This window comes from Balaenoptera physalus (genome assembly GCF_965194825.1).
Source record: "Balaenoptera physalus genome assembly, chromosome: 3".
In the NCBI taxonomy this organism is placed as follows: domain Eukaryota; kingdom Metazoa; phylum Chordata; class Mammalia; order Artiodactyla; family Balaenopteridae; genus Balaenoptera; species Balaenoptera physalus.
In genome coordinates, this window is record NC_138890.1 from 66,248,387 (window position 1) to 66,273,358 (window position 24,972).

Genomic DNA, 24,972 nt, shown 5'->3' on the forward strand with positions numbered 1-24,972 from the left:
AATGCTTCAGTTAGCAATTATGAACACTCTTGAAACAAATGAAAAAATAGAAAATCTCAACAAAGAAATGGATGGGAATTCCCTGGTGGTCCAGTGGTTAGGACTCTGTGCTTTCACTGCCTAGGGCATGGGTTCAATCCCTGGTTGGGGAACTAAGATCCCACAAGCTGTGCAGTGCAGTCAAAAAAAAAAAAATTCAACAAAGAAATAGAAGATATAAAAAAGTACCAAATGAAAATTTTAAAGCTGAAAAATACAGTAACTGAAATAAATTTAATGGATGGGCTCAATAGTTGAATGGAGGGGACAGAAGAAATAATTAGTAAACTTCATAATAGAACAATAGATTTTCCACTGTGAACAACATAGAGAAAAATAGGCTGAAATTAGCAGAGTATCAGGAACCTATGGGACTACGACAACAGCTCTAACATTTGTGTTATGAGTCCTAGAAGGAGAGGAGAATGAGGGCAAGACTAAAAAAGTGCTCCAGGAAATGATGGTAGAAAGTCAAATCGGGCAAAAGACTTTATTTACAGATTCAAGGAGGTTAGCAACTGTAATTAGGATAAATCCAAATGAATCCACACCAAGACACTGCTTAGTCAAACTCCTGAAAACTAAAGATATAAAAAGTCTTGAAAGTAGCAAGAGAGAAATGACACTTTATCTATATGGCAAAAACAATTTGAATTACAGAGAATTTTCCATCAGAGATTATGAAGGTTAGAAGGAAGTGGCACAACATTTTTGAACCAATGAAAAAAAACCTGTCATCCCCAAGTCTTATATCCAGAGAAAATATCTTTAAGGAATGAAGGAATAACCAAGACATTCTCAGGGAAAGGAAAACTGAAAGACTTTGTCTGCAGAAGAACTGCTCTAAAACAGTGTCTAAAGGAAGTTTTCAAAAAAGAAAGAAAATTAAAAAGGAACCTTGGAATATCAGGAAGGAAGACTGTGGTAAGCAAAAATATGGATAAATACAACAGATTTTCCTTCTCCTCTTGAGTTTTATAAGTCATGTTTGATGTTTGAAGAAAAAATTGTAACACTCTCTGATGTGGTTCTAAATTTGTGTGGAGAAAAGATTTAAGACAATATAAATGGAAGGACAAAGGGATGTAAAGGAAGGTAATGCTCCTATACTTGAACTGGTAAAATAATGAAGCCAGTAGACTATAATGTTATCTAGAAATGATGTAATACTTAGAGCAGCCACTAAAAATCTATATAGGTACACTAAAAAATGCTACAGATAAATCAAGATGGAATTCTAAAATATGTGTGAATAACTCACAGGAAGGCAGGAAAAAGAAAACAGAAATGGAAAACTGAGACAACAAACAGACAACAAAAAACAAAATGACAAACTTAATCATTAACATGTCAATTAAGTATAAATGGTCTAAATACACCAATTAAAAATAGATTTTCAGAGTGGAATGAAAAACATGACCCTATTATATGCTGTTTACAAGAAACTCACTTCAAATATAATGATATAGAAAAGTTGAATGTAAAAGAATGCAAACATTAATCAAAAGAAAGCCAGAGTGGCTATATTAATAGCAGATAATGTAGACTTCAGAGCAAAGAAAACACTAGAGACATAGAGAGACATCATATAATGATAAAAGGGTCAGTCCACAAAGAAGACGTAACAATCCTAAATGTGTATGCCCTAAACAACAGAGTTGCAAAATATGTGAAGCAGAAACTGATAGGAAAAAGAGACAAATCCACAATTTGAGTTGGAGACTTAAATAGCCCTCTCTCAACAATTGATAAAACAACAGAAAATCAGCAAGGATATTGGAAACTCAACATCATAAACCAACATTATCTAATCAACTTTTATAGGAAACTCTACCCAACAACAGCAGAATACAGATTGTTTTCAAGTATGTACAGAACATATACTAAGATAGACCATTTCCTGGGCCAAAAAATAAAACTCAACAAATTTGAAAGAATTTAAATCATACAGGATGTGCTCTCTAACCACAATGGACTCAAACTAGAAATCCATAACCGAAAGATAACAGGAAATTTCTAAACACTTGGAAACAAAACAACACACTTCTTTTTTTAAATTTATTTTTATTAGAGTATAGTTGCTTTACAATGCTGTGTTAGTTTCTGCTGTACAGCAAAGTGAATCAGCTATACGTTTACATACATGCTCTCTTTTTTGGATTCCCTTCTCATTTAGGTCACTACAGAGCATTGGGTAGAGTTCCCTGTGCTATACAGTAGGTTCTCATTAGTTATCTATTTTATACATAGTAGTGTATGTATGTCAATCCCAATCTCCCAATTCATCCTACCTCCCCTTCCACCGCAGGTATCCATACGTCTGTTCTCTATGTCTGTGTCTCTATTTCGGCTTAAAACAACACACTTCTAAATAATCCATGCATCAAACAGGAAGTCTTAAGGGAGATAAAAATATATTAAACTGAATGAAAATTAAAATACAGCATATCAAAATTTGTGGAACAGAAAGTAGTACTGAGAAGAAAATTTTTAACACTAAATGCATACATTAGAAAAAAGAAAAATTCTCAAATAATCTGAGTTCACACCTAAAGATCTTAGAAAAAAGGAAATAAAAAACCCAAACCAAGTCGAAGGAAGGAAATAATAAAGGTGGCAATAGAAAATGATGACACTGAAAAGAAAAAAATTAAAAAACCATCAGAGAAAAATCAATGAAACAAAGTGATGCTTCTTTGAAAAGATTGATATCATTGACAAACCTGTATCAATACTGACAAAAGAAAAAAGGGAGAGGACACAAATCATCAATATCAGGAATGAAATAAGGAATATCACTATAGACCATGCAGACATCAAATGGAGAATAACGTAATACTGCAAACTACTCTACATGCCTATATTTGATAACTTAGATGAAATGGATCAATTCTTCAAAAAACACAAACTTCCACAACTCGTCAAAAATTAAATAGATAATTTGAGTAGTTCTAAATCATTAAGGAACTTGATTTAATATTCAAAAATTTCCCCATCAGGCAGTCTCCAGGCCCAGATTGTTTGGGTGGAGAATTTTACCAAATATTTAAAGACTGAACACTAATTATACACAATTTCTTGCAGAAAATTGAAGAGGAGGGAATATGTCCGAATTAATTTGATAAATTTAGTATTACCCTGATACCAAAACCATATAAAAACACTACAAAAAAGAAAACTAAAGACCCACATCCCTCATGAATATAGACACAAAAATCCTCAGGAAAATATTAACAGAGTATTCAGCAAGATATAAAAATAATTATATACCATGACTAAGAGGGGTTTATTATAGGGATGCAAAGGTAGTTCAGTATTGAAAAATCAGTGTAATCCACCATATTAACAGGCTAAAGAAAAACCATATGATTATATCAATTGATGCAGAAAAGCATTTGACAAAACTCCATTCATTATAAAAAATCTCAGAAAAACCAGAATGCAGAGGAACTTCCTCTACTTGACAAAGAGCATCCACAAAAATTCTACAACTAGCCTTATACATAATTTTGAAAGAGTGAACACTTTCTCCCTAAGATCAGGAAGAAGACAAGGATGTCTGCTCTCACTACTCTTATTCAATATAGTTCTGGAACTTTTAGCCAATGTAATAAGGCAAGAAAAGGAAATAAAAGACAAACATACCATTAAGGATTAAAATAGAGGAAACACTCTACCCAATTTCAAGACTTATTATATTTACAGTAATCAAGACTGTGAAATATTGGTGGAGGAATAGACACATCTGTCAATGGTACACAATAGAGAACCCAGAAATAGACCTGCAAAATATGCCTGATTATTTTATTTTTATTGAGATGAAATTCATATAACATAAAATTAGCCATTTTAAAATGAAACCAAACAGTAGCATTTAATACATTTATAATATTCTGCAACCACCACCTCTATCTAGTTCCAAAACTCTTTCATCATTCCAAAACAAAACCCCATACCCATTAAGTAGTTACTTCTCATTCTTCCCTCCAACCACCAATTTGCTTTCTATTCTATCCAGAATTTACTTATTCTGGATATGTCAGGTAAATGGAATCAAACAATATGTGACATTTTGTGTCTGGCTTCTTTCACTTAATGCATTGTTTTTGAGATTCATTCATATTGTAGCATGTATCAGTATTTCATTCCTTCTTATGGCTGAATAATATTCCATTGTATGCACTTACCACAATTTGTCCATTTATCTGTTGATTAGACATTTGTGTTGTTTCTAAGTTTTGGCTATTGTAAGTAGTGCTGCTATGAACATTCATGTACAAACCTTTGTTTGAGAGCCTGTTTTCAATTCTTTGGGTATATATGTAGGAGCAGAATTGCTAGGTCATATAGTCATTCTATGTTTAACTTTTTGAGGAACCACCACACTGTTTTCCATAGCAATTGAACCACTTTACATTTCTACCAGCAACATACAAGGTTTCCAGTTATCCATGTCCTTACCAATACTTGTTATTTTACTTAAAAAAATTATTATATAGTATCTAATTTTGATTTTAAATTGCATTTCCCTAATGGCTAAGAATGTTGAGCATTTTTTCATGTGCTTTTTGGCTATTTATATATCTTCTCTAGAGAAATGTCTATTCAAGTTCTTAGCATATTTTTAATTGAGTTGTTTGTCTTTCTGTTGTTGAGTTGTAAGGGTTATTTGTATTTTTTTATATTATTCCCTTATCAGATATATGATTTAAAAATATTTTTCCCATTCTACTGGTTGTCTTTTCACTTTCTTGATAATGTTCCTTGATGCACAAAAGTTTTTAATTTTGATAAAATCCAATTTCTCTTTTTTTTCTTTTGTTGTTCATGCTTTTGGTGTCATATCTAAGAATCCATTGCCAAATCCAAGGTCATGAAAATCTACCCCTATGTTTTCTTCTTAAAGTTTGTGGCTTTAGCGTGTATATTTAGGTCATTGATCAATTTTGAGTTAATTTTTATATATGGTGTTAGATAGGGGTCCAAATTCGTTCTTTTACATGTTGATATCCGGTTGTCCCAGTGCCACTTGTTGAAGAGACTGTTCTTTACCTCACTGAATAGTCTTGGTTCCCTTGATTTAAATCAATTGGCCATAATATATATTTCTGGACTCTCAGTTCTACTCTATTGGTCCAGATGGCTATCCTTTTGGCAGTACCATACTGTTTTGATTACCATAGTTTTGTAGTAAGTTTTGATATTGTGAAGTATGAATCCTCCAACTTTGTTTTTCCTCCAATCTTCTTTTTCAAGATTGTTTTGGCTTTTTAGGGACCCTTGCAATTCTTGCCCAACTGATTTTTGGCAATGGTGCAAAGCAAGTCAATGGAGGAAAAAAGCTTTTTCAACAAATGATGTGTGGCAATTTGACATTCTTAGCGGGAAAAAAAGAATCTCAGTCTAAGTCTCAGACCTTGAATGAAAATTAACTCAAAATGGTGACAGACTTAAATGTAAAATGTCAAACTATTAAACTTTTATTTTAAAAATAGGAAAATCTTTGGCATCTTAGATTTAGACTTGACATCAAAAGGCAGATCTAGAAAAAGGAAAAGGTGATAAACCTCACTGCATCAAAACTAAAAATGTTTCCTCTGCAAAATTCTCTGCAAAGAGGATGAAAAGACAAGCTAGAGACTGGAAGGATATATTTGTAAACCACATATCCACAAAGGACTAATATCTAGAATGTATAAAGAACTCTTAATATTCAACAGTAAAAACAAACAGACAAAAACACCTCAAGTAATCCAATTAGAAAATGGCCCAAAGACATTTCAACAAGGAGAATATACAGAAGACAACTAAGCACACGAAAAGATCACTAGCCACTAGGGAAATGTAAAATAAAACCACAATGAGGTATCACTACACACCTATCAGAATGATTAAAATAAAAAATAGTGACACCAGCAAATGCAGGCAGAGAAACAGAATCATTCATGCGTTGTTGGAACATGCTATAGCCACTCTGGAACACAGTTTGGTCATTTCTTAAAAAGTTTAACATGCAACTATCAGACAAACCAGCAATTGCACTCATGGGCATTTATCTCAGAAAAACGAAAATTTATGTTCATATAAAACCTGCATACAAATGTTAATAGCAACTTTATTTATAATAGCCCAAAATGGAAACAACCCAGGTGGTTAAACAAATGTGGTACTTCCATACCATGGAATACTATTATACAGAGGAACAATTATTGATATGTAAAACAATTTGAATGACTCTTGAGGTAATTATGCTGAGTGAAAAAAGCCAATTCCAAAGGTTACCTATTGTATTCTTCTCTTTATGTAACATTCTTGAAGTGACAAAATTATAGAAATGAAGACAGATTAGTGGTTGCCAGGGGTTAGAGATGAAGAGGGAGGGGGAGAGGGAAGGGAGGGAGGTGTGGCTATAAAAGGATGGTGTTGGAAAGGTTCTGTATCTTGACAGCAACAACATCAATATTCTGGTTGTGATATTGTATGATAGTTTTGCAAGATGTTATCATTAGGGGAAACGGGGTAAAGGGTACACACGATTGCTGTGTATTATTTCTTACAACTGTATGTGAATCTCCAATTATTTAAAAATAAAAGGTTTAATTAAAAAACCAATAAGTGCTACATTATTTAATTTTTTCCATTTATAAGACTGCAAGCCTGACAGTGTGTAACAAGTGAGCACACGTAGCCGTTAGGGGGAGGTCAGATGAGGATGCTCATGATTCCATCACTCAGTTCATCACTTGGCTGAATAGCACTGACTGCTGGGATGGTTGAGACTGCTGCATTTTAAATTGTTTTTCTTCTTAGTCAAATATGTTTGATTTGTGCCCATATTAGATCATGTTTAAAGACTAGAAACATAAGGAACCCGATGATGAAACACAAGATAATTAAGGGCAAAAATGGTCAGATTATAATCTTACTTCAAAATTACCTTTCCTAATCTGTAAATGGCATTCATCTGATTAAAAAAATCATTATATAGAACATCAAGATGTCTTTGGTACTTCAAAAACAGTGTTAAGAAGAGAAAATAGAGCGACAATTATATCTAATTTAGCTTTTCATTTATTGAGAATAAAGGGTCCACAGCCACAATATGCTATTTGCAGAGAGCTTGCAAATAGTGGCCTGAAATCTGTCCCCTCTTGTCATTTATAAACAAAACATAGAAATTATAAAACTAAACCTGTAGTGTTTTTAGCATAAAATTCCATAATTTCAGACATCGATTCTTGGAAAACAGCTTTTGCTTGTACTGGTGCTGTATCAGGGAGTTAAATCCCAAAGTATTTTTAGTATACATACAGTTTCCAAATCAGATTTGACATATCATTTTTTAGTATATTTATTTAGCATAATTTAGAAAATTATGCTTTCTCTTGTATAAGTTAAAAAGAGTTAAACGTGCATTTGTTGTTAAATGATACAAAGTGGAAATTTGTAATGACTCTATATTATGAATATTATTAATGAATGCATTAAAACAAACTGTAGTATACAATACTTAATATGATACTCTTAAATAGTTTGTTTGAAAGTTCAAATCACATCTTTGTCACATACCACAGAAAAATGGCAAAACCAGTTTAAAATTTTTTGGAGAAGGTTGTAGTGAAAGGTGTTTGCAAGTCACATACGGCTGGGCTGTGTGGTGGGTGTGCATGCATTTGTCAGCTTTAAAGCATCCTGTACAAATCAGCTGTTAAGTGCCCACTGGCACTTATCTAGGACAATTAGGAAATGAGAGTCTTGGTTAGTGACATGTTCTCCATAACTTAAAATTACTATATGTCTGAGCACTGGATTGGGGTCAAGAGACTTCAGCCTTTCACTAGCTTGGGGTTCTTAGACAAATTAAGTGGGATGATGACAATATTAATAGACACCTATCTCCCATGGTGAGTGTCTAAAGCCAGTGTCAAATCAGCATTTTATTTACATTTTAGCTTCTTTCTCATTTGGTATGTTTTCTACTCTGAATAACAGAAAACCCCAACTCAACTGGTTTAAGTCGTGAGGAAAATAGAAATCCCGAGGTAGGACAGCTTCAGAGTTGGTTATTTTAGCAGCTCATTTCACCACTTCACAGAGGTCCTAGGTTCCTTTCCCTGTTCTGCTACCATTCATGGGTCAACTCAGCTGCTCTCAGGGTCACAAGAGGATGGCCTTGGGTCTAGGGGACCCTGTAGTTGATGAGGGTATCAAGAGAGGAAAGAGGTACCATCTCCTCTGGTGCATCTTTTTATCTCCGCAGCTGACTTTCTCTCACCCCTCCTTGGCCAGCACTGGGCCCCTGCTCACCCCCTGTCCAGTTCCCAGCAGGGAAAATGGGAGCTCCATGACTGGCTTAGACCATGCTGAACGGAATTGACATTCTATAGGCAGAGAAGAAGAGAGAAAGACTTCATGTTTGGTTTTGGTATGACAAGGGTTCACAGGACAATTAAGTAAATATACCTACAGGTTCAGAACAAAAGGTTTTCCAGGCACTGATTTGTAGAACATGACTTCTGACATCAGGATTAGCTGCCACATACATAGACATTCTGTGCAATCAATGTAGAATTGCCTCGTGATTGTGAGGGCAGACTCCGAGTCACATCCTAGCTCTGCCATTTGCCAGACAAACTGCCTGAGATTAGTTGTGTAACTTCTCTAAGTTTAACTTATAAAATGGGGACCTAATGGACTTGTTGTGAGGATTAGGTAAAACAATACATATGAACGGGTAGGCCTAGTGCCCAGTGCATAGTTAGCAATCAATGAATGTGTGATGCTGGTATGATGCAGTGATGGTGATAATGAGCTGACATGACCTTGCACCTCTCAACAGCTGAATAGCAGTTTTTCCTGCTTTTACTCTTTCCAGCAGCCACTATGCCCTCTACCCATCTACTCTATATACAGCACCCAGAGTGACCTGTTAAAAACATATAGTAGATCCATGTCTCTACAAATGACCCAATTTCGTTCCTTTTTATGACTGAGTAATATTCCATTGTATATATGTACCACATCTTCTTCATCCATTCCTCTGCTGATGGACATTTAGGTTGTTTTCATGTCCTGGCTATTGTAGGTAGTGCTGCAATGAACATTGGGGTGCATGTATATTTTTGAATTATGGTTTGTCTGGGTATATGCCCAGTAGTGGGATTGCTGGGTCATATGGTAATTCTATTTTTAGTTTTTTAAGGAACCTCCATACTGTTCTCCATAGTGGTTGTATCAATCTACACTCCCACCAACAATGCATGAGGGTTCCCTTTTCTCCACACCCTCCCCAGCATTTATTGTTTGTAGATTTTTTGAGACATGGATGGACCTAGAGACTGTCATACAGAGTGAAGTAAGTCAGAAAGAGAAAAATAAATATCGTATATTAACACATATATGTAGAATATGAAAAAATTGGTATAGACAATCTTATTTACAAAGCAGAAATAGAGACACAGACATAGAGAGCAAACATATGGATACCAAGGGGGAAAGGGGGGGTGCGATGAATTGGGAGATTGCGATTGACATAGATACACTATCGATACTATGTATAAAATAGGTAACTAATGAGAACCTACTGTATAGTACAGGGAACTCTATTCAGTGCTCTCTGGTGACCTAAATGAGAAGGAAATCCAAAAAAGAGGGGATAAATGTATACATATAGCTGACTCACTTTGTTGTACAGTATAAACTAACACAATATTGTAAAGCAACTATACACCAAAAAAAAAAACATATGGTAGATCAGATCATTTTCCTGCTTAAAACCCTCTCCTGGCTCCCATTGCACCTAAAATCAGATCTGAAGTCCTTATTCATCACAGCCTACAGGGCCTATGTGGTCTGGCCCTTGCTTAGCACTCTGCCTTCTTCAACAACTCCACCCAGATCCCTCTGCTTTGCTACGTTGGCCTGAATTGCATCAAGCCAGTTCCCACAACACAGTTTTCATGCCTGTTGGGCCTTCAGCCTGAACAGTCTCCCCACTAGATCATCTCATATCTTCTCCCCTCATTTATTCATGTTTGTGCTCTAAGCACCTCCTCAGAGAGAAGTTTGTCATCTGCCCTCTTAAAAACACTCACCACACTCACTCCCACTTACTCTTTCTCTTAGTCTGGATTGTCTAGAAAACAACCTGAGGCAAAAGCTCATGTGCTGACACTTGATTGAGGAGGAATACAGTCCCAGGGAAGCAGGAACAAGGAAAAAGAAAGAGCAAATACCTGAAAGGGCTCCAGCTTTGTAATCAGTGTAGCTGAGGGCTTAGTCTCCAGGGATGTCTTGAGAAGGGGCATAGGGAGCTCTGCCTCTCTGTACAGACTATCCAGGGAAGGAAGAGAGAACTGATCTGCTGGCTCCCTTCTGTACCCTTTCTCCCACTGGTCAATCCACCCCTGAAGCAGGAATTCCCCCCCCCCACCTCTATGATGTAGTGAGTAGCACCCCCAGGCAGCCTCTGGAAAAGCCAGAGCCTCAGGGGTCCAGTCTGACCAATGCATAGGCGTGGAGGCCAGTGTTTTCTTGTCAGTTGTTGCCACACGCAGGGTTTCTTGATCTGAGCTGCTGGCAATAACAGCAGAGGTACCTGGCTCTAAGACTGTGCAAATAGCATGGAAGAGTTGATAGGGTCACTCTGGTCAGGAAGCAAGGCAAGTAGCCAAAGCCCTGGTGGGGAATGGGGGCGGAGAGGTCAGCGTGGCTGCTCAGATTTGAGTGGTATATAAACTAAGTCCAGCACCATCTGCTACATCCTCGTCTTGCATAGTTCTCTTCATAACACTGAAGATGACCTGCCATAATACTACATGTTCATTTGAATGGAGCAGATATTCACCAGGATGGAACCTCCATAAGCAGGAGCTTATCTTTTTGAAAGATCTCTTTTTCAGATTGTCATGCTATTTACCACTCTCTACTAATGAGTTGGAAAACGGAAGCATGACAAAAATATCCCTTGTGAATAAAGGAGGTTGGCCCCTCCCTTGGCTCTCCTCCTACTGTGCTGCCTCTTTCATGCCTCTTCCCACTCCCAGTACGTGTGCTGCTTTGTGGCTTGGAGGCCTGGCCTTCTCATCCCAGATTCTCCCTGTGCACATGGAATTCTGAGAGTAGCTGAGTTTCATTTCCTCTGGTTCTCAGTGCCTTTCTTAGGCCCCTTGTACCATCACTCTAGGCCCTGGGAGTTAGATGGGACTTTTGTCTCTGGAACAGTACTATGATGAAGGGTTTTGTTGTTCACCTCCCTCCATGTTCCCCATTCACAATTTCCTCTCTATCACTGCATCTTCTCATTCATCCTACCTTCTTAATTAAAATTCTGACCCTATACCACTTCTTCATTGCCTTGAAAAATTTCCCAAATCAGTTATCTCTTGAATGAATACCTTATCTCCATGCTGGCTCCTTTTCTCCCTAAATCAGAGTTTTAAATAATTATTTCTGAGTGTGATTTTAGGTCTCGGTTTTTGAATTTGTTGCCTCCATTGCCTTAATTTCTAGATGATAATGAATCATCACTTAAGAAATCAGCATTAATATTAGACTTAAGGGAAACCTTTAACATCATAGCTCTAGATCAGAGTAGCCATAACTTCTAGCAAAATATAGGCATCAACTTGCAGAACTGAAAATGGCCTCAGAAGTTAATTGAGTATGACCACTTCCCACTCCTCTCCCAACCCCTTCTTGAGAGATGAGGAAACAAACCAGAAAAGGTGGGACTCCTCCAGACTCACAAAGCCAGAGAGGGGCTGAGGCAGGCTAGGGACCCAGTCCTTTTGCCTCTCTGTCCAGGGGTCTCCTAAGATCCAGACTGCTTCTTCAATCAACTGCATAGTTTGGTTTGAAGATTTACTAAGACATTTTTGGACAGGCAGCAGAATGTTAAATCATGCAAGACAAGGAAGACAGTTCCCTGCCTATTCCCACCTTCTCATGTGACCTCCCGGACTGGCTTCAAATGGGTATTTCTGGGACTGTTTGATCAGCCCAGGGTAGACCTGACCCATTGCTAGTGACAGGGTAACTGTTGGTAGAATCTGGAGGAGGTGTCCTGCTTCCTTCTGACCCCCACAGCTATGTGTCATCTCTGGGTATCCTGATGTGCAGCTGCAATCTGAAATGACCTGTAGGAGCCACATTATTTGGCAGCAGTTTTTGGTCATGTGGTTGTGTTTTTGGTAAGATTAGAAATAGAAAAAAGTTTTAAAACTGGTAAAGTAAAATCCCTAATATATATTGGGGATTTTTAAACTTCTTGATCTTGTAAAAATACACTGATAACTTTCTTTTGTGTGTCTCTGAGTCTGCCTGGGGCAGTAATCTGAATTTATGTTGCCTTTTAACTTCCTCCTTTCAAATTTACTGAATTGTATGATTTCAAAATTTAAGCATCATAGTTGGCTACTGAGAATCATCAGTATGTTTGCAAGTTCTGAAACAGGGTTTCAGGCAAATTCTGAAATTCTCTGTGTAAAATCTAGCCTATTTTCCAAGTTGGGGACTCTTATTAAACCAAGAATTGCCCTGAGAAGTGAAAGCACAGAGCAATTCAAAGAGGTGTCAAGGTCTGCTGGCATCTGATGCTGCTTCCCTGAAGGCTTGTTTTGTCATCCACACTTCACCTTTTTTATTCAAAGGTGACTTTTTAAAAAAAATTTTATTTATTTACTTTATTTATTTTTGGCTGCACTGGGTCTTCGTTGCTGTGCTCGGGCTTTCTCTACCTGCAGCGAGCGGGGGCTACTCTGTTGCGGTGCATGGGCTTCTCATTGCGGTGGCTTCTCGTTGTGGAGCAGGGGCTCTAGGCACAGGCTTCAGTAGTTGTGGGTCGCGGGCTCTAGAGCGCGGGCTCAGTAGTTGTGGCGCCTGGGCTTAATTGCTCCGCGGCATGTGGGATCTTCCCAGACCAGGGCTCAAACCCGTGTCCCCTGCATTGGCAGGCGGATTCCTAACCACTGCGCCACCAGGGAAGCCCCCAAGGTGGCTTTTAATTCCAGTCTTATTTTATGCACAGTAGTCACACTAGCTCACTTCAGTTGTTAGCATTATCTCTAAGGGATATTCCATGCATCTGATTTGCAGCAGCTACATTCCCCCCTTCTTTGGGAAGCAGAGGAAGTTTGTGGAAGTCCAGTCCCTGCATTAAACAGAGCTCTTTCTGATCTTGGTCGATTTACAGATCCTGACTTACATATGACCCTGAAATTATTAAAAACACACACCCCAAGGCCTGCCTTGGTTATGTAATAGGGCCACTCGGCTGACTCAGGGACTTTGTGCTCAGAGCTGAGAACAGAAACTGGCTTTTCCAAACACCTCAAAGTCTGTGAAGGGAGGTGAACCCAGCCTCCGGGCTGTGGGGCTCCATCTTGACCACTGACTTAGAATTAAATTTCAGGGGGAGGCTCAGCATGTTTCCAAACTTCCCTGCTTCCTTTTATGCTCAGTCTTAATTTTCTTTTTCCCAAGATGGAAAGCGCTACCCCTTTCCTGATCCAGCTGCAGATAATCTGGTCTCAAGCCAGCCTTGGAGGTTCAGTCATGGGTGGCCTTGGCAAAGATTCATGGTCAATTCTGAGAGAATATCATGCCTGCCAAGGCCAGGGGCACGGAGCATGGAGTAGCCTTTATCCTTCTGAGCACAAATCATGGTATCCATGGAGGAAATCACAGCAGAGTGAGCCCTGGAAGTCACCCAGGTTTCCTCCAAGTCCTCATTTTACTGATGGGGAAACATACCAATAGCAGAAATATGACTGGCTCTGGGTTACAAGCTGAGTGGTAGTAGAGGGTGGGCTGCATCCCAGAACAAAACCTATGAGAGGGCAGGGACCACGCTGGCCCATCCACTGCTGTCTCCCAGTATCTAGTGCAGTGCCTGGTAGACAGGAGGGCCCAGTAAATATCTGTCGAAGGAAAGAACAAATATAACACCTCTTCCTCCATGTCAGCTTTCTATTTTTCTTCCCCTTCTCCTGATATTTAACTAAACTTAACCTCAGAAGAGCCCCTCTGTCCCTCCTCCTGCCCCTCCTCCAGGCCAGGAAAGGTCACAGGGGCATGAACAAGACACTGTTTCCCTAAGCCAGGAAGTCACCTGGTGCCCACACAGCCAGAGCAGGAGGCTTTCCCCCAGAAAGTCTCCTGCCCATCAGTTACCACAGCCTAGACTGGCTAGAGTCTACTCCTAAGTTTGATGCCAGATTGGAGCTACAGTATGACCATTTGGGGGGCCCTAGTAGTTACAAAGTTGTTTTCAGTTTATTTGGGCACCAAGACTGATCTTTAGGCCAATTAATGGAAACAAAATGATCACTGGGCTGTGGTCTCCAAAAGTTGTGGATGTTGAAGAGGGATCCAGAAAGCTTTGGGAGCCGCAGGCTTGGGGATGAGGTCCAGGCCTCATGTCTGGTTCTAAGGGAGAAGAAGGGACTCTCTGGTCACAGCTTGGCCAGGCTAGGCAAATGTCAACTGGGACTGCCTCTGTATGCCCAGGATTTAGTGAGATTCTGCAATGAGAGAAGGCAAATTCAGAAGAGAGAAATAAAAACTTCGCTCTTTCGCAGGTTGTTGGCTCTCAGCGAGGGGGAGTGTCCTTTGACTTTGCGTCCAGGGACAGCTCTCTTGGTGCGGTGTACTGGCCCGCCTCAGCTCCACAAGCTACAGCTGCTGATTAATACCAGCAGCGCATCTTGAGAGCACAGACTTGGGGAACCCTGCCCGGAAAAGAGCCAGAGGAGAGGAGGAGTGTGTTGGGGGGTGGGAGAGCTCGTCGGCCGCCGGGCTCCACAGAGCCAGGGCCGGGAGCGCACCCCGTGCCCCTGTGGCTGCAGAGATCGCCCTGGAGCGCCGGGAGTCCTCCAGCCCCGAGTGCGCGCCCGGCTGCTCCACGCACCTGCCGCTGGCCCCGCGCGGGTCTGAGCGGCGGGCGGGCGGGCCGCGCGCACAGGTGGCGGCGATTGGGCAGGCGGGGCCCGGAGGGTGACGTCACGGGCTCCGGTCCCGGCGGCAGAAATAGGGCAGCCGCGGCGGTGGTGCCACAGCAGCGGGCCGTGGCGGCTTAGAGAGCTGGAGCCGCGACAGCCTCCAGCGCGCGCAGGACCCGCCGACAGCCGGAGAGACCGACCGAAGGACGCGGGACCGGGTCGCCGCTGCCACCACGGGGCGCTCCCTCTCGCCCTCCGAGTCCGGCCACCTGGTCTTCCCCTCGGCCCCGGCCGCCTCAGGTAAGCGGGCGCAGCTTCGGAGCGGCCATGGGGAGGGTGCCAAGCCGCCGCCCCCGCCGCCGCCAACCGGTCCCGCCGCGCCCCGCTGGGGTACTGGCGCCCGCGGCCCCGCGTTTCCCTGCAGGGCCCGACCGGGCGCTTGCTAGTCCTCACCGCCGCGCCTGGTGAGCCAAGTTTGCCCGCCTGCCGGGAGGCGGGCACGGGACCCCAGGACCCGGGCTGGGCAGGGCTACCCCGGCCGGAGCCAGGACTCGGGGTAAAGGCTGGGGAGCCGAGGCGTGTGGCCTGGGTCTGCAGTGGGGACCTGAGTGACCGGGCTTGCGCGCAGAGCACCGCGCAGAACCACTTGGGCCGAGCCCGAAGCGGGCGCCGGGCTCCGAGACCCTTCGGGTGCCGTTCTTGGGTTCTGGACTCCGAGCGGCCTCGGCGAGACGGGAGAGCTGTTGCACCTGGGCTCGGACTCGTGCCCTTGGCCCCGGGCTGGGGCGCGAGGCGGGCGTCCTCACTACCTCTTTCCTCCAGCTTTGCGGGGAAACTTGGCGTCTGCTCGCTGCAGCCCGAAGGGCCCGCGGCGCCCGGCCTGGCCCTCACAACCCCGAGGGCCGCCGCGTCCGGGGCTGAGCGCTTGGGCTTCTCGGAGGAGGCGGGAAGGACCCGGGACCCCACTAGGCTCCGGCAGCCCGCCGCTCTCCTTCTGCTCGGCCGGGCCGGTCGTTGTTCCAAGCAAGCGGCCGGTGTTATTTGCTGGGAAATCACTAGTGAGCAATTTGTTTGGGGGATGTTCAGACAGGGGGCTTGGTCCTAAGAGCTTGTAATGTGGGTGATCTCCACCCCTCTTGGCGCCAGCAAAAGACCTGTTCCAAGTTTCGGGGGGACCTAGGCGAAGCAGGTAGAGGTCTCCGCTTTGGGTGCGCGTGTGGCCTCGAGTTTGGGGGAGAGCTTGGCGCGAGCCTTCGGGGCTCCCTTCAGCTGACAAAGCGGTGCCCCGAGCGCGTTCGCTTGAGGCCTGCCACCTGAGGACTTCGGCGCCCGCCCCTCTTGCAGGAACAGAAACCTGCTGGAGCAGTAGGGTTTCTCACCACGCCCAGAACGTGGCGAGCATCCCGTGCAGCGTGTCCGTCTATGTAAGTTCCTGGGGACCTGCAGAGTTGGGCCTTCTAGGTCTGCGTCTAGCCCAGAGAGTTGGTCCCACATGCGCTGTCCAGCCGACCTCTCTCCTGAGAACTGTCGCCGACATTGATGAATAGCGCTTCCGCAGCTTCTTCTCCGCTCCCCTCTAGGTGTCGCTTCCGCCGAGGTTTCCGGCGAGCGGAGCCGGTAGCTTTGGTCTGTTTCCTTAGTGAATTTGTTGCAAGCCTGTGCACCAGGAATTGTACTAGATGGGCTCCTGAGACGCAAACATCCGTCCACATTCTCTGAGCCAAACAGAAACAGAATTTCAGTAGAAGGGGCGCGGTAACTTAAGCCCATTTTTGGTGCACATTTTGATTATCACACAATCTGAGAGGGGAGAAAAGGGATCGGGAAGAAATTCGGACTTTTCTCAAAAGTCCCGAGTTATTTTCCTACCATCAGGTTAGGGGAAAGCCAGAGATGACTTTTAACAGTGTCCTTTTAATCCTGGAATGGCCCAGACAGGCTCTGGGTCTGGGCAGTGGTCAGGTGGAGGGCTCACCTGGGAAGCAAATGGTCAAGGGAGTGAGGGATACGGCTTCTCTGACCCCAGAGGCTCAGCAGCCCTCAGGCAGTAACTCTAATGGAAGACCTGAGCCGATGCTCCACAGGGCGCATGTCTGCTTTCCATCTTCGTTTTGTGAGAAGACACTGCAGCATTACTAGTTTATTTCTGTTTAAACACACTGAGGTGAATGTTCACTTTCTTCCCCTGCTAGGGAAAAAGACAGCCCGTCTCTCCAAAGACTTCAGACAGAGCCAAAGGTTGTGCAAGAAAATAGTCTTTGATGTAGTGAATTAAAATTGCTTAATAAAAGTTGTTCCAATGGATTTTTCTCTCTCCAAATTTTTTGCCCACCCTCAATTGTTGTCAGTTCCAGGAAGGCTTTTTGTTCCAGAGAGGGGCCAGCTTGTTCTGGGTATGGCGAGAACTTTTATCACTTTGGTTGTGGCCTGGAGGGGTAGGTTGGATTTTTCTACCTTGACCTGCCAGTCACTCAGGATTCTTCTCCTTCTAAGGGCTGCAGGCTTTTCTTTCTTTCTTTTTTTTTTTTTTAGTGATCTTCATGATGTGAGCTTCTGTTTGACAACATTACGTTTCAGAAATTGTCATTGAGTAGTCAGGATTTCCTAAAAATCTCCTTAATTGCTACTTTGCCTTTTTTGGTATTTCTTTGCAAACTCAACTTTCTTGTGTTGCTCTGTGCTTACTAATTAATCACATTAGGCAGTTATTTCAAGAGCACATCTTTCCTTACATTTTCTATCTTGGTGCATAACACAAGGCATGCAACTTCAAGTAAAATAGAACTACAGTGGAGCGAACACGGTACTTAGGAGGTATAATCTGAATGTTGGAAGGGTGAGGGTTCTGTGCGTTAACTTCATAGTAAATAGGAATGTCATAGATTTACACATTGCACATAGACTAATTTAGATATCAAATTTATCAAATGTTGGAACAATTAACCAAAGATACCGAGTAGATAATTAATAGGAAATGCAATATAACTTCATTATGGATTGCTTCAGGGTTGGCTTCATATGTTTCCATGCCTAATTTCCTGGGATTGGTATTTTAGGGATTATTTTAGGAAGTTTGAACCCTTTTCTTTTTTCCTAAAACACTCACAAATCAAAACTGGGGTCCTAAACCTTGCAAAGGAAATTAGCATACAGCTTCCTGGTTTTAGGTTGGAGTTGATATGCCTTTTTTTTTCTTTGAACATTGGGCAGGCATACAGAAGAGAACTGTAGGATTTTAGTGGTCCCCAATTGGTTTCTATTTGTTGATTGCCAACATCACATGTGTAAAATGCAATGCACCTAAAAGTAATTGGCTAGAGCATACACTTTGCAATTAGGTTAGAAATTCAGGTGCCTCAAAGTCACAGACCTTACCATTCTCTTCAAGGGTGGGTGGTGGTGCTTAGTTCTGCCAAATCATCTTCAGAATTTCTGGTCCTGTCTGTTACAAAGAGAAGCCATTTCCGTGTGACTATTCCATAGTGTCTGGTCTGGTAGTGTCACCATATTCTGAGAGAGAGGATGAGAGAGAATGAACCAGTGAATAACTTTCCCAAAAGCTCCAAGGGTCAGAATTCCCATTCTTCCCAAACAGGGCTGGTTCCTGAAGGAGGAAAGAGAAGTTTGTACTTATACCCGTGCTTCTCTTTGGCTTCTGACCCTGTTCAGTAAAGACAGCTTACATGCTGCTGTATGTTCTCTGGTGGGGTAGATTTGGAGTTTACATATTCATACCTATTTCTCCCTGATCATTTGCATTCTTAGGTCACAGTTTTTCAACTTCCTTCAAAAAACAAGTCAGTATTTGGAATGTTACATTCTACAGATTTGTCGTACCTCTATAATTTTAAATACAAATAAATAATAGCACGATATCAGCTTATATTATAACACCAGAAAATCCTGTGGTTTTCACAGCAAGGGTGTAGATGATCTAATGGGGCCCATCCTGAACTAAAAAAAGCAAAATCAGTCTGTCTAAACAGAGAATGCATACATATTCCATACATAGGTTTGTGATTATGTTCGAAACAAAACAGTTGCCTAGGGGTCAGGATGCTTGAGTTTTAGTCTAGGTTTGGCCACTGAGTTGGCTTCATACATTGGGTGAATTCCTCCACCTTCCAGGCCTTTGGTGTCCTGTCTGTGCAGTGGCCAGTCTGGCACCTGATTCTCCTGAGCATGGGGAAACATGAGGCTCAGGTGGGAAACCTCAGAGGAAGCAGTGAAGTACTTCTCTTGGAAACGAGATGTCTTAAATATCAAGTGATTGTGTCTTATGAGTTGTTTGAAAGGAAAGGTAGTCCCAGGTCTTTTATGAGAACAATCTCAGGTAGATTTATAACCAATCTTGGGACTCTAGCATGGATTGAATGAAGCTTATAAACATAAATTGATTTCAAAAGGAGCTCTAGGTTGAAAAAGAGGGTTTGTGACCTTATTAGTGGTACCTTCCCATTTCTATGACAGGGAGATTCTTGTTGTATTTTCTTCCGTCTGAGGGCCAGTAGGGCTGTTTGAATTTGATGAGTAATCTTCCAACAGGTCCTCTTCGCCCAAAGTGACTGCCTACCAGGCTGGTTGGTGTTGCCCATGAGCTAAAGGGTACTCTTGATGCCTGGCATCCTTTGTATCTCCTCATGGTTTCGTTATTTCAACCACATTCTTTCTTGGCCAACGAAGACAGCATCAATGAAGGCCGAGTGGCCGCATCCTGGGTGAAGTGTAGGAGGGGGGCAGCTTGGCTTTCCCCTCACTCTGCTCCTGTGGCCTTGCTCGGAGCCATGAAAGCTGGAGGAACACAGCTCTTGGCATCTGTCAGAGGAGAGACTTGGGGCTCATGGCCTCTGATCTTGCTGTACATAGATGTTCCCCCATCTAAAACCAACCATTCATCCAAATAAAATATTTCTAAGTATCAAGAGGCAGCAGGGGATGGGGTTTAAGAGTATAGACGCCAAATCCACCTGGCTGGCTTGGAGTCCCAGCTCTGCCATTTATTTGCCACGCGGCCTTGGCAAGGTACTTAACCCTCTCTGCGACCCATTTCCTCTGTCATCTGACTAGAGGATAATCATTGCCCTCCTCATGGAGTAGAAATGAGGATTATGAGTTAATACCTATGAAGCATTTAGAACAGTGCCTGACACATAGTAATTGCTATATGTGTTAACCAAATAGATAGTCTCTATTTGGTTATTAGACAGATCATCAAAATTGATTTAGACGCAATATTCTTTTTTTATGAACCGAACTGTCATAAAACTTGGGTTGTAAATTTTAAGACTGTTGTTGCTGTAGATGGAATGAATTGTCAATCACCATGAGTATAAAATGACATCTCAGACTCATCTGCCGTGCAAATGAAGTTTGATCTAGTGGTGGCCAAGCTGAAATAAACGTTACAGAGAGGCTGCCTAGGAATATTTCAGTAGTTGGCCTGGCTCGTGTGTTTCCCCGTCATCCAATAAAATCCTACGGGAATCTCAACACAAACCAGACAAAACCAGAGATGACTCCAGGTGCAGTAGGGCTGCAGTTCAGCTTCCTGAAACACATCTCAGAACAGCTGGTTTAATGCCAGAGGTCTGGGCACACCCTCTTAAATGAAGTGATTTGGCGCTTCCCAAAACAATTGAAATGAACAGAATTTATTCTGATATTATCCATTAATAATAAAACATCCAAAATAATTGGTCTTGGATTACTAGGCAAACTGAAAACTAAATACTAGATATTGTGGCTCACATCTTTCATAACTCCAGGGATTGACATCTGTGCATTATCTAGAGTAAGTTGTGATTATCTTGCTGTTTTTAGTTTATTTGAGCTTGAAGGCATGAAAAGGGAGAGAAGACCTTTTATATATATGCTCACTCCATGAGCACTGTTTGATGGTGGATAAGTCGGGAAGAATTAATAAAAGTAGAGTAGGAAGCAGTGTCTTTCTAGTTCTAGTTTGAGTTACTCTTGCTGGTTTAAAAAAAAATTCCAAAAATCCAGCAACTGCTTTCTGCAGTCTCTGGAACATGGATGGCTCTGTGTTCAGAAGAGAATAATTTATGGGGAGTAGGGAGTTGCCCTATTTATTTTTAGAAAAACTGGTTGCAGTTAGGGAAGTCATTTTTATTCTCTTTTAGTCGCAAATGTGATTTTTCACTCCTCATCCCTGTAAGGACACACACCCTAGCTCGAGCCCCGGATAGGGAGCGAAGCGCTGGGGGGCCGCTGATAACGCTGCAGCCCTCTCCCAGGTAGCTGCGGAAGCTGCAGCGTTCTGCCCCACTCTGCCTTCTTCAGAGGGAGGAGCTGGTGCTGACTGCTGAGACCATGACCTTCAGATTGTATTTACTAGCCACTCGGACCGTTTCCCCAGTATCTCTAGCTTTCCCTACAGATGTCAAAGATGAACGGCTGAAGAAACAGAGGTAGAAGTAGGAGCCTGTGGGCTCTTAAAAAAAAAAAAAGAAAAGAAAAGAAAAAGAAAAAAGAGATGTCTTCTCTTAAAAGACAGTCATAACTTATAACTGTGCCTTTCATAGGCCAGTGTTATATGCCCACAATTTTTAGTTTGACTTCTCCTTCCTGTGGGCATTTCTGTCTCAAGTTGGGGACATAAAGCAAATCTGGAGCAGCAGCTTTATTTGGGTATGGAAGGCAGCCAAAGGAAACCTGGCATGTGGCAGGAGTGTATTTGTTTGGCAGCCCTGGCATCAGCGCTAGTGATCATTTGATACCTCCCCTTGTGTAGAGCAGGGATCCTTCAAAGCTGTTGGCTCTGGGGGTGAGCACGGGTGGACCCCTCAAACAGGCTGTAAGGTCTCTCAAGCAGCTAATCATCTCTGACTCGGACATCTGCTCATGACCAGCCCTAAGCCAAGTCACGGGGGTGCTGGCCTCCAAGGAGCTCTGTGTGTTTTCATCTCCCCAGCCATGAGCAGGGTGCAGTGTGGACCACATGCAATTAAGCACTAAATTGTATGGTGCTCACAGAAATCAATAACCCTTAAAGTTTCCTTGAGTAAGAGTTCTAAATACTGCATGATGAGTTCTATCTGGATATGTTTCTTAGAGATACTGAAATTAAGGTTGGAATATGTTCACGGTGGAAGGCTTAGAAAGTACAGCTAATTGGACAAATGCACCAGTCTGTGTCTTTGTCCTCTTAACACAATACCCAGCATATGTTAGGGAGTTGAATTTTTATTATAGCTGATTCTTAGTTTTTTTTCATCCATGTGATTCTTTGATTACTTTCAATTGTCCATTTCTTAGACAATTTATCAAGTGAGTCTCAGGAAATATCTTAAATGCTACTGAAATCCTATTATCTATTGGATGCTGGGATTCTATTACAAGGACTGGTCTTGAAACAAAAATAAAAATAGTAGACCCTTTAATGCTGTTTTGAAGTTCACGATCTTGTTAACTGAGGCATCAGCTACAAACAGGGGTGCTACAGATTTAACGTGATTCCTCAAAAGCATTTATTGAGCACTAGTGTGCCCAGCTGCAAATGCTTTCTGAGGAAACAGAAGCATGGACGTAGGGTAACCTAACAGAGGTGCCTCAGCCTTCTCACCCTCATTTGTTCTTGCAGTTGTAGTGGCAGGTGCATTTCAAGTGGGTTTCTACATACCAGTTAGCATTTCTAGAGTTCTTACTATGTGCCGACCCTGCCTGCTTCAGTCCTCACAGCAGCGCTATTGGGTACATATTCTGACCCCATTTTGGACGTGAATAAACTAAGGCTCCGAAGTAATATAACTTCTCCATAGGAAAACAGAACGGTTGGTGCCAGAATTTAAACTCGGCTTTATCTGATTCTGGAGCACAGGTGCTCACTAACTAACTATGCCTTGACTTCTTTACACTTTGCAACGCTTAGTTCTGAGTGTTTGTCATTTTCTCAACAGACTCAACAAAATGAAGCCAGGATGCTTTTGGCTGCATCTCACACTGCTTGGAGCCTCCCTGCCTGCTGCGCTGGGGTGGATGAACCCAGGAACCAGCAGAGGATTGAACATGGGTGTGGGAGAGTCCCGGGAAGAGGTATAGTCACGTCACGGCTGATACGACATTTAAAACTCATTGCTTTTCAATGTTAGAGTATCTAATTTCCTTTCCACTTTTAGTTTTTATCAAGTAGATTGCAGTGAAAATTAAAATCCTGCCCCCTTTTTGGTAGGGGACAGAAGGCAGCCATGCGTGTTGATAAGGACAGGAGGTTTATATCATGCTGTTAAGTAATTGTCTAAAATCTCTCCAGTGCCAAAAATGTATCCCCAGATCAAGCTATGGTTGCATGTTTTATCTTCCACACAGACCCACCAGAGAACGGCCTTTGTGTATATTTAATGGCACTCTGAAAGTGCTGACTCATTGGTGGAGCACACCCATGTGAATTAGTGAAGTCTTTTAATTAAAAAATATGTTATAAAGGAAATAGGCTTCTTTTCAGCTATATAGATAAGAAGAACCAGGCTGAGTAAGAACTGGAGGGTAGAGGTCCTAAGGGAGACGGCCTTAATGAACAGATAAGAATGATTAATGGCATGTTAGGTATATATAAATGCTTCTAAAGTGCTTGAAAAACTTGTTCTCAAATACCTCCCGGGAGAGTCTTGCTATCCTGCTAATTGCTTAGTGAACTCTGGTCTGAAGTAGTGAAGAGGAGTCATAAACTGCAGCCAGCCCTGCTCAGGTAGTAGGCCTCATGAATTTGGGTCTCATGAGGGATGTAGATTTTCTGCAGAAAATGTTTTGACATGCTGAACCTTGAGAAATGACTACACCCTTTCAATAAAACCACCTAGGATTTTCTTGATGACGTGATGAATACTAATTCTTACCTGAGAGCTTTCCAGGGCATCTTAACTGCCACTATCTTCCGTGATGCCTCCCCTTCTCCTTTTCTCTGTGCATGCTTCCCGTCCTGTGGAATGAGGAAGAAAAATCACCCCCAAAAGTCAACGTTACCTGGAGAGTGAATAATGATACACACTATATGGTAGGATTAATGTGTTATTTGATCAAAAGACATGATTTCTCTTTCATTATTACTTAATTGTAATGCAATCCCAAAGCTACAAGCTTTAATCTGCAGGGAGCTACAGAGGTAATTTAATGCGCACTCTTTTCCTGCTGAAGTTAGTGTGGCTTCCCTTTGTGGTGAGCAGACGATTAGACAGAAACACTATCTCTCCCATCTAAATCTATGAAGGACGCAACTTAAGGTTCTTGTGAAAGAGTCTGAAGGCTGACTTGCTAGCGAGCCCAGCATTTCCCAATGGGAATCGTTTAATCGTTATACTCATATCCATACAGAGGGAAAATGATCACTTAAATCCATAAATATATTGTTGAATATTTAACGGCAAAGCAAACAGGCAAACACACAGCTATGTGTATTTAGTCTTCTTACTTCTGGGGCTCATTGGCCCACTGTTTTAAATCACGTATTTCAATTAAAAGAGTCAAGCCTATTACGGTGGGATTTAGCTGGAGGTAAATTGAAGGTAAGTTGATATCAACCTAGGGTCTCTTTATTTTAGTTGTTACCACCCTAATTCTTTGTGTATCAACAAGAAAGAGTACCTGATGCTCATCCTGAAGAAGTGAGGCTTTTTTTTGTTCGGGGGTGTTGTTGTGTTCCCCCCTTCACCCCATTAGGATAGAGCCCCGGAGATGCCATTGTCTCCCAGGTTCGGGAATTTCACTGCTTTGGGAAAAGGAAGTAATGCCTCTGTGGACTCCCAAAGGCCGGAACAACCGCCCTACCCATCCAGTTCTCTTTGCTGTAGACTGAGTTTTTGTGAAGTGTTGTAACTTCTGCTCATTGAGTCTGCTTCTGTCAACTGTTAAATGAGATGGTGACAATGTGAATGGGCCCAGGACATAGGACAGCCTCCGTGAACGTTTAGAGAGAGTGGGCAGGACATGTAGCGTAACTGGTTAGTTTGCTGACCTTGATGACACTTGATGCACGGCCCCT

General features: G+C 42.2%; 1 protein-coding gene and 1 long non-coding RNA gene across 8 annotated transcripts in view; one reads left to right on the forward strand and one right to left on the reverse strand.

Moving 5' to 3' along the window:
* The window catches only part of LOC309657420, a 1,054,509-nt gene that overhangs the window by 330,367 nt on the left and 699,170 nt on the right, over nucleotides 1-24,972 (reverse strand). The gene's annotated exons all lie outside the window — the stretch shown is intronic.
* FSTL4 (follistatin like 4) overlaps nucleotides 1-24,972 on the forward strand; it is a 734,694-nt gene that overhangs the window by 268,946 nt on the left and 440,776 nt on the right. For 6 of the 7 annotated variants that reach the window (XM_082454719.1, XM_082454713.1, XM_082454715.1 and 3 more), the window contains one exon: nucleotides 22,895-23,030. In XM_082454719.1, the coding sequence (XP_082310845.1) occupies nucleotides 22,895-23,030 (136 nt within the window). Of the gene's footprint in view, nucleotides 1-15,059; nucleotides 15,279-22,894; nucleotides 23,031-24,972 lie in introns of those variants that run through there. The other variant, XM_082454718.1, reaches the window with a different exon arrangement.